This window comes from Gossypium hirsutum, chromosome A07 (assembly GCF_007990345.1).
Source record: "Gossypium hirsutum isolate 1008001.06 chromosome A07, Gossypium_hirsutum_v2.1, whole genome shotgun sequence".
NCBI classification, from domain to species: Eukaryota; Viridiplantae; Streptophyta; class Magnoliopsida; order Malvales; family Malvaceae; genus Gossypium; species Gossypium hirsutum.
In genome coordinates, this window is record NC_053430.1 from 47,081,026 (window position 1) to 47,090,937 (window position 9,912).

The following is a 9,912-nucleotide window of genomic DNA, read 5'->3' on the forward strand; positions in this document are numbered from 1 at the left end:
TTGTCCTTTATGCGATTTTTCCTTTTTCTTAATTAAACTCACAAACACTAAAATTAACTCACCAAAATTTTTATGCACTTATATAATCATGCTATGACACATAAAATAATATTAAAATAATTTCTTAGACCTCGAATTTGTAGTTTCGAAACCACTGTTCCGACTAGGTTCAAAATCGGGCTATTACAGTCTATCTTTGCAACCGGGCCAATTGTGCTTCCAAGGAATTTTAAAAGGCTTCTTATGTACATGCCCTCTGACAGCCGAAGCAATTTGATCCAAACCAGCAAACTAGTGGGAAAATCTCGATCTGTTGTGAACGAAGGTGTCCACGGCCTTACGGTGAGATATTGGCCAAAAATTGTCCAAGGCCCGCCCGACACCGCATGAAAGTATTCATCATCATCCTGAAAATTAACCGAAAAATAATCGTTCTCTAAGTCAATAACTTGTAATGGCTGTTTAGTTTTCCAGATAGCTTGCAATCTATTGGTCATGGTAATGTATGAAATTTTCCTTTCCAGCAATTTGACGACTATAGTCTGGACCATGCGCTTGGCAATAAATTGATGAACTCGTTCAGAGAAAGTGATGGAAGGAATGCCATCAACGATCTCTTTTTTTGCATACACTCGAGTAACTCAAAGTCTTCTTCATTCTACAAATTAATCCTTTCAACTGTGATACCTAAAAGCTTATTTTTCCATGACATTGTTTGAACATCATTCGTCACCACTTTCATACTTTTGTCATTAAATAGGATTGTCCAGATCCGATGGATCCTCCGGCCTCCGCCTAACCTTTTTGTGCGGATCTCCTACCATTTTCTCCCACTGAAGCTGTATCACCCTTCCCAGATTCCATTTCAATTTGAGCTGATTTACCCTTTATTAAGAAACACGAAAAATCTAATAAGCAATTGAAATTGATAAGTAAATGAAAAACTTGGGAAGTGACAGTCAGACGGGATTCCGCGTTTCTTGCTAGCCAGATTCCAAGTGGCAGCTATCACTCAAATTAACTAAACGAAATCACAGCCGTTGATCTCTCCCCATACATTTCCTAATTGATCTCTCTCTCTCCATCTAGGTAAAAAGAAAAAGAAAAACACACACACACTCTCACACTGTCAAACAATTAAAAAGTGAGCGACTGCCAGTGCCAAACCATCATCACCAAATTCGTTATCCTCTCAACTCTCCTTATCATTATCCTTTTGTTTCTGTTTTTCATTTCGATGCCCCCGTGATTGATTTGAAAGATGGCAAATCACCACCGTACATCAAGAATCGACGTCGGCGGCGGAAGCCCAATGTTTGGAGGTTTTGGCTTTACTGTTAGATTATTGGCTTCTGCCATTACTGTTGCACTCTGTTTCTTCTTTCTTCTTTCTTTTTTCTTTACTTCTCACTCTCATTCTCCTCATCTCCAAACCAACTTTGTAAGTCCTAACTAACTGACTTTATTGACTCGACATTTAATTTCACCCTTTTTTGATTCTAAGATCAATTAAAAGATGAGAAATGCACATTTCCAGGGTGACTGATTGAACGGCGTTGTTTTTTCTTCTTTTTCTTTTGGTGTTTATAGGGTTTCTCCACTGGAATTGGATCCACAAGGAGGTCCGTTTTGGCACTCAAATCCGATCCGCTCAAGCCCCGGCTGGATCAGATCCGGAAACAAGCCGACGACCACCGCTCTCTTGTCCTCGCTTACGCCTCCTACGCTCGAAAGCTAAAGCTCGAAAACTCGAAGCTTGTTAGGGTTTTCGCTGATCTATCTCGAAACTACTCGGATCTCATTAGTAAACCATCCTATCGGGCTCTCTTCGAAACCGATTCGCTCTCCATTGACGAGCCCTTGCTACGACAGTTCGAGAAAGAAGTCAAAGAGCGAATCAAAGCCACGCGCCAAGTGATCTCGGAAGCCAAGGAATCCTTCGATAACCAATTGAAGATCCAGAAACTAAAAGACACCATCTTTGCTGTCAACGAGCAACTGACCAAAGCCAAAAAGCAAGGCGCATTTTCCAGCCTTATCGCCGCTAAATCGATCCCAAAAAGCTTACATTGTTTGGCAATGAGGTTGATGGAGGAACGAATCTCGCATCCGGACAAATATACAGATGAAGGGAAACCAATGCCTCCGGAATTCGAGGATCCGAAGCTTTACCATTACGCTATCTTTTCTGATAACGTTCTTGCTGCATCCGTAGTGGTGAATTCAGCCACGAAGAACGCGAAAGAGCCATGGAAACATGTTTTCCATGTGGTGACGGACAAGATGAATCTTGGGGCAATGCAGGTTATGTTCAAATTGAAAGATTATAATGGAGCTCATATTGAAGTGAAGGCGGTAGAGGATTATAAGTTTTTGAATTCATCCTATGTTCCAGTGTTGAGACAGTTAGAATCGGCTAATCTCCAGAAGTTTTATTTTGAGAACACGCTTGAGAATGCCACGAAAGATACGACTAACATGAAGTTTAGGAACCCCAAGTATTTATCAATCTTGAATCATTTGAGGTTTTATTTACCGGAGATGTACCCCAAGTTGCATAGGATATTGTTTTTGGATGATGATATTGTGGTGCAGAAGGATTTGACTGGCTTGTGGAAGATTGATATGGATGGGAAAGTGAATGGGGCAGTAGAGACTTGTTTTGGGTCTTTCCATCGGTATGCACAGTATATGAATTTCTTGCATCCATTGATTAAGCAAAAGTTTAACCCCAAAGCCTGTGCTTGGGCTTATGGCATGAATTTCTTTGATTTGGATGCTTGGAGGAGGGAAAAGTGTACTGAGGAGTATCATTACTGGCAGAATCTGGTAAGCTTCGAGTGACACTCTTTTGTTTTTCTGATTGCTTTATTATGCCTTGTAGCGTCTCTCATGCTACTTTTGGTGCTTGATTTATGCTATTAGATAATGCAGCTTGTTCCATAGTCTAGCTTGAGTAAACCGTTGCTGAACTAAAGTATATTATTTTGACTTTGTTGAAACTGCTATAGCAGCTATTAATACGCCAAAATTTAATGTGGAAATGCTAGCAGCTTCTGGTTTTAATAGTTTGATGTTGTTGTTTTGTTTTTTATCACTACTATTATTGGGCCATAGTAGATGAGGTTATGACTAATTGGCTTCATATTCCCTTGGTTTTGCTTGCAGAATGAGAATAGGACTCTATGGAAATTGGGAACATTGCCCCCTGGTTTGATCACATTTTACTCCACGACGAAACCGTTAGACAAGTCATGGCACGTTCTTGGACTCGGCTATAATCCAAGCATTAGCATGGATGAGATCCGCAATGCCGCGGTGGTGCACTTCAATGGGAATATGAAGCCGTGGCTAGATATTGCCATGAATCAGTTCAAGCCTCTTTGGAGTAAGTATGTTGACTTTGATTTGGAGTTCGTCCAAGCCTGCAATTTCGGTGTCTAAATAAAAAAAAAAGGATCACAAGCTACAAAAGAGCTTGTTTAACAAGAAGTTCAACCTCACCTTAAGCAGACTATTGTTATTCTGCGTGGAAGGAAATTAGCCTCTACTGTACTCCAGTGTAGCGTAGCATAGCATAGTTATATTAATTTTAGAATGCTTGCTTTTAGTTTGTTCATACAGGTGTTGCAATTAAAATTATTAAGCTGATATTCAACTGTTAAATTATTCTGTAATCATAATGTTCCAAGTTGTTAGTCGTCTAAAGTACAGTATATATTGTTTCATTATTCCTTTCCAACTGTTGGTTCAGAATATCATTCAACGCAGGGGAACAGGCCTAGAGATACCCATTCAAAACTGGAAATCTTTCATACAATTCTAACTGCTATAAACATGGTAAAGAAGTTCCATTATTAGAGCCTAAAAGAGGCTCTAAATAAGTAGGAGAGCTATCTAACCTACATAGTTATCAGTCATCTATAAGATTAGGTCCTGTGCAGATACATTGCAGAAGGAAGGCGTGTACTGAGGATAACTTCAAGTGGGGTAGCCTTGGGCATGGTAATGCCTAACCCTTCACTCATATCCACTGTCTCACCAAAAGGTGTGGATAACTCGAACCCCTGTAGTATGCTGGCAATTGTCAAGTGTGTCATTTGCAATGCCAATGTGATCCCTGGACAAGATCGTCGCCCAGACCCAAATGGGATCAGCTCAAAATGTTGTCCCAGAACATCTACATCTGCATGGCTTGTAAGAAACCTTTCTGGTTCAAACACATCAGGATTTGACCAAACCTGAGGGTCCCGATGCAATTTCCACAGGTTTACAATCACACGAGTGCCCTTCCCAACGTGGTAGCCACCGATGCTACAATCTTCACTTGCCTCATGGGGAACTGATATCGGTCCTGGTGGGTATAGCCGCAATGTTTCCTTGACAACAGCCTGGAGATAGACTAGTTTCTCAATATCAGAGTCTTGAACCCATTTGTCCCTGCCAACTTTGAGGTCCAGCTCCTCTTGAGCACACTTTAAGGCATGTCTGTTGTTCATCAAGTTTGACAATATCCATGTCAGTGTAATGGATGTTGTGTCTGAGCCTGCTAAGAATAAATTCTACACCAGAAAATAAAATTTTCGACAACTTAGCTGGTTGAATGTAAATACTACATCAAAGGGATATTTTTAAAATGTCTAGCTAATGCCATAATGTACATCCTTTGAACTTTGTAAATAACATCCAATTTTCAACTGCTTAATCTTGACAGTAATAAGGGTTAGCTAAAATGTCATTTTCTTGTATACAATTGTATGGTGCAAATCCTATGCTGAAATCCACTCTAAAGACCAAGTCAAAGGAAAGTTAAGGAAAATGAAGGTAGTATGGCGAAGGGTCTTGTTTTCAGTCCAAAGAGTAGAAATAAAGAATATTACCATTACATTAGCCTTGATAATTGTTTCTCGAGAGTAGCCAAACATGGAATCCTCCTCAATTGCAGATAGCATTAGGTCGATGAAATCGGGAGTGTTGTCTGGTTTTGCTTCACTCTTGAGCCTCTTTAGTTTATGCTCCTCCACCCATTCTCCAACAATGGAATCTATTTCTCTTGCAACACGCTTCATGGATTTCACTTGTCCCATGAACATGGAATCCATCCATCCTAGAAACGGTACCACTTCCGATGGAGATATAAGTCCAGAAACATACATGAAATCTTTGATAACTTTTGCCACATGTGCTGCTTCCTCATCATCTTCCCCATTGGTGGTGTCCCAGAAATATCTCTTGCCCGCCATCAATCTCATGATCGTATTCAAAGTCAGGGCTTCAAGTTTTTGACTAATGACCAACTTTGGGTTGGGATTTGCTTCGTTTAACATGCAAAACAAGTACAAATCTTTGATAAATGCGTTCACCTCGGAGATTTGGACGTGCTTTAATGTCTCAAGCCTACGGGTAGAGAGAAGTTCAACCATGGCTAGTTTTCGTACCTGGCGCCAATACTCTCCATAAGGAGCGAAGCCAAAGCCTGCATGATCGTAGCCGAGGTATATTCCCGCATTGGATCGTGGACGATTAGCTAATACCCTGTCGTTGGTAGTGAAGCACTCCTTGACTGCTTCATGATTGCTAATTATAAGGGCAGGGAACACTCCAAGCCGGAAAGTGAAGATAGGGCCATATTTATCAGCCATGGCAGCCCAGGTATGAGCAAGGGTTCGTTGACCGCGAAGGAGGAGCATGTGCCCTATGAGTGGAAAGGCTCCTGAAGGTTCTGGGGCTAACACTAGGTGCCTACTTTGGTCGCCTGGAGTCCCCGGCCTCCATAGTTTGTAGAATAGTACCAATCCTAAAATCCCTGCAATTGCCGCTACAGAATATGAGAATTCCATTACTTGAGGTCTAAAGTGAGAGACAGGGATGAGGGTGGTAAGAATAGATTAACTGATTAAGGGTGATTTATTGCTTGGCTTTAGAAGGGGTGGAGCAATGCTTGCAAGTCTAATCTGCTTGGCCTTATGACAATTTCATTGGTTGATCGAAATGGTTGTATTTTATCTCAATCACACAAAAATGAAAAAAAAAGAAAAAAGAAAAAAGAAGAATAAGATAGCAAAAAGTAGGTAAACTTTGCTGCCAAGCTCAATGCACACACTTTATTCATTAGATATAAATAGACTTGGTCATCAAAGGCTGCACTCAACTATAGCGATCTAATTTTTAAATCAAATGTGCTTATTTTTCAAACCATAGCTGCTAAAAATAAAGAGATTTGTAAGTCAACAGACAAACAGTGGCCTTCTTTATTCAAGATTTACATTAATCATTGAATTACCACTGTTACATTTCGAGTCGATAACCATGACGAGGAAGGCGAGGCGTAAGGACAAGTTGAAGAGTTGTCTTGGGCATGACAGCACCTGTTCCTTCGCTCATATCTACTGGGGCATTGAAAGGTGCAGTTAAGTCAAATCCTTGAAGCAGGCGAGCAATCGTTAAGCGTGTCAGTTGCAATGCCAGAGTCATCCCGGGGCAAGACCGTCCACCGGAACAGAATGGAATTAGCTCAAAATTTTGGCCCAAAATGTCCACTTTTTCATGACTTGTAAGAAATCTTTAAGGCTGAAACTCCTCAGGGATCGGCCACACTCGTGGGTCTCGATGCAACTTCCATAAGTTAACATTTAACAAATAAACGAGTGCCCTAAGGGATGTGTTAGCATCCAGCACGACAGCCTTCCATTGCCTCGTGAGGAACTGATATAGGGGCTGCTGGATACAGACGAAATGTTTCCTTAGTGATGGCCTTGAGATATACCAATTTCTCGATATCAGAATCTTGCACCCATCTATCTCGACCGATTTCGAGGTCTAGTTCTTGTTGTCACGCTTCAAGGCATGTTTGTTGTTCATCAAGTCGGCTAAAATCCATGTCATTGTTACGGATGTGCTGTCGCTGCTGCGATTAAAGTCTAAAATAAGTAAGACATAAATCGAGATCAGTGTGATGATTTATATATGAAATCCAGATTCATAATTTTTCAAACATGTTTGATAAATAAAAATCTTACTACCTTTAAATTACACAATTAGCCACTAAATTAAAAAAAAATACAATTTGGTCATTAAATTATTTAAAAGTTTTCATTTAAGTCGTTGAGTTGTTAAAATCGATGTTATAACTTTCTTTATTCATCATGCCTGGGCGAATCAAAAGTTATCTTTCCACTTCTCTTCTACAGTTTATTTTTTTTCATGATATATTTTTGGACATCACGAATCAGTAAACCAAAATTCAAATAGCTTTTTTCTCCCATCTTTGACACTATTTGTTAAATTGACTTGGATCCAAGGTATGTTCTTCTACTCATGATTGGTACTGATCCACTGTACCGATTGTCCAATTGTCTCCTGGAACTTGTTGGCAGAACTTTTTCTTAAATAAAAAACTTTTGAATAATTCTATGACTTAAATGAGAACTTTTAAATTATTTTGTGACCAAATTATAATTTTTCTAGTTAAGTGTACTGATAAACTAAATTTATACATATTTTTACACCATGCTTTGGATATTTATGGATGATTTTTCCTTGGCTTTATTGAATTCGATGCTCCTAATCCTTTAAATTCATGTTTTACACTTAGGTGAGCATAGGAAGGCGAAAAGAGCAAGAAACGAGCCAAAAAGGGACAAATTGGGCCTAAATTAGTGTTTCACATGGCCTAAGCACTGCCACACGGGTGATCCACACGCCTGTGCGTGACACACGGGTAGACCATACACCTGTGTGTCATGGCTGTGTCGACATTAATCCAAGTCAGAATTGCACACGGCCTGAGCACCTTCACACGGGCGTGGCACACGGCCGTGTCCCTGTCGAGCTCAAGTCTAGTTCTAATAGAAAAAGGCTAATTTTGGGCTATTTTGGGCATTTGAAAGTCTATATAAACACCCTAGAAGAAGATTAGAGGGGACACACAAAGTAGAAGGCAGGGAAGTACTCAAGAACAGCCATCGGAATCACCTCGGAGGCAGGATATACATTAAGATTGAAGATTTCCATCCAATTTCCTAGAAGTTCTTTGAGTTTCTTTATGTTTTGTTGTTTTCCATACTTTGAAATGTTTTCCATTATTATCATGAACTAAACTCCCTAAATACCTAAGGGAGATAAAACCTAAGATAAATCTTATTACTTTTTGATTTATATGATAAATATTTGTTCTTATTCTTAATTGTGAGTTTTAATCCTTGCTTTAGTATTCCAGGATATTAATTCAGGTTTTTGATGTGCTTATTCAGTGGAGGAAAAGTCTTTGTTTAAGAGTAGATCATTCATAATTAAGCGGAGTTGCATGCAATCCTAGAGATGGGACGACATAAATCTGCCGGATTAGAGTCAAATCTAATAAGGGAATCCATAGATCGAGTTAATGCGACTATAGGGGTTTTAATTAGAAAGAGATTTCAATTAATCAACCTAGAGTCAGTTGTTTGTAGTCTCGAAAAGGATATTAATATAAATAAGGGATTTCTATAGAATAAGTCAAGTGAATAAATCGTCTAATTCAACGGTAATAAGTGAAGTCTAGGTGAATTCTTTCTTAGGTATTGTCTTCTCAATCGGTTTTTCAAAAGTATTTTCCAACCTTAATCTCTGTCGTAATCTTAGCTAATTAGATAATTAGTTTTAGGTAAACATTCTCTTAATTTTTTAGGCCAGATAATAAAAAGATAGTAATTACTAATACTTTTAGTTCTCGTGGATACGATATTTTCGGTCTCACCATAACTATACTACTGTTCGATAGGTGCGCTTGCCTTAAGTCGAATTTTTAGTTAGTTTCACGACCATCAAGTTTTTGGCGCTATTGCCGAGGACTAAGATATTAGGAAAACTTAATTTTTATTACTTTAGCCATTTTTATTTTTATTGCAATTTAATTCTGTTTTTATTTACTAAATTTTCTTTTCTTTATTTCTGGCAGGTTTTTACAGTTTATGACTAGAAGAAACCCGTCAGGATCTATACTTTTTGATAGTGAGATCGAGAATACAGCTCGTAGAAACCGAAGAGAAATAAGGCGAAGCCTACAATACATAGAGGAAGGGCAAGAGGACGATATTCACACCACAACTCAAGAGATGGCTGAAAATCAGAATAATCCACTACCTCCTGTGGTTGCTGCAAATCCAACAAATTAGAATCCTGCTCCTCGTACTATGTATGATTATGCTAAACCTATTTTAACAGGAATTGAATCGAGTATAGTTAGACCTGCTGTTGCTGCAAATAATTTTGAACTAAAACCTAACATGATTCAAATGATACAACAGTTTGTTCAATTTGATGGTTTGAAGGACGAGGATCCAAACACTCATTTGGCAAATTTTCTGGAATTCTGCAACACCTTTAAGATCAATGGCGTTTTTGACGATGCCATTCGCCTTCGGTTGTTTCCCTTTTCATTGATAAATAAGGCTAAACAGTGGTTAAACTTGTTACCACGAGGGTCAATCACTACTTGGGAACAAATGACTGAAAAATTTTTGCTTAAATATTTTTTGCCAGCTAAAACAACTAAATTGAGGAATGATATTTCTTCTTTTGTGCAGATTGACCTAGAAACTCTTTATGATGCATGGGAGAGATAGAGCTACAAGAACTTATTACGAAGGTGCCCTCACCATGGGTTACCTCTATCGCTTCAGGTTCAGACTTTTTACAACGGTGTGAACCCCTCAAGAAGGCAACTTATCGATGCAGCTACCGGTGAAACTTTAAACAACAAAACACCTGAAGAGGCTTACGAATTTATTGAAGAGATGTCACTAAATAATTATCAGTAGCAAGTCATGTGAACAAAGCCGACAAAAGCAGCTGGTGTTTTCAACCTCGACCCGGTCACCATGTTATCTAACCAGGTAGAACTTTTAAATAAAAAGATTGATGGTTTGTATG

General features: G+C 39.0%; 2 protein-coding genes and 1 pseudogene across 2 annotated transcripts; 1 reads left to right on the forward strand and 2 right to left on the reverse strand.

The window, feature by feature from the left end:
- The first annotated feature begins 791 nt into the window (after positions 1-791).
- Positions 792-3,708, forward strand: LOC107952863 (galacturonosyltransferase 8). The gene is made up of 3 exons (XM_016888062.2): positions 792-1,441; positions 1,591-2,829; positions 3,169-3,708. Exons 1-3 carry the CDS (start codon positions 1,262-1,264, stop codon positions 3,442-3,444), a joined length of 1,695 nt encoding a protein of 564 aa, XP_016743551.1. The 5' UTR covers positions 792-1,261; the 3' UTR covers positions 3,445-3,708.
- An 86-nt stretch (positions 3,709-3,794) lies between these two features.
- On the reverse strand, positions 3,795-6,087 carry LOC107952864 (cytochrome P450 CYP82D47). Its single transcript, XM_016888063.2, has 2 exons — positions 4,881-6,087; positions 3,795-4,562 (listed from the first exon to the last, which is right to left on the reverse strand). The coding sequence occupies exons 1-2, from the start codon at positions 5,838-5,840 to the stop codon at positions 3,930-3,932; spliced, it is 1,593 nt and encodes a 530-aa protein (XP_016743552.1). The 5' UTR covers positions 5,841-6,087; the 3' UTR covers positions 3,795-3,929.
- Positions 6,088-9,533: 3,446 nt separating this feature from the next.
- LOC121203869 (uncharacterized) lies at positions 9,534-9,646 on the reverse strand (annotated as a pseudogene).
- Positions 9,647-9,912: the final 266 nt, after the last annotated feature.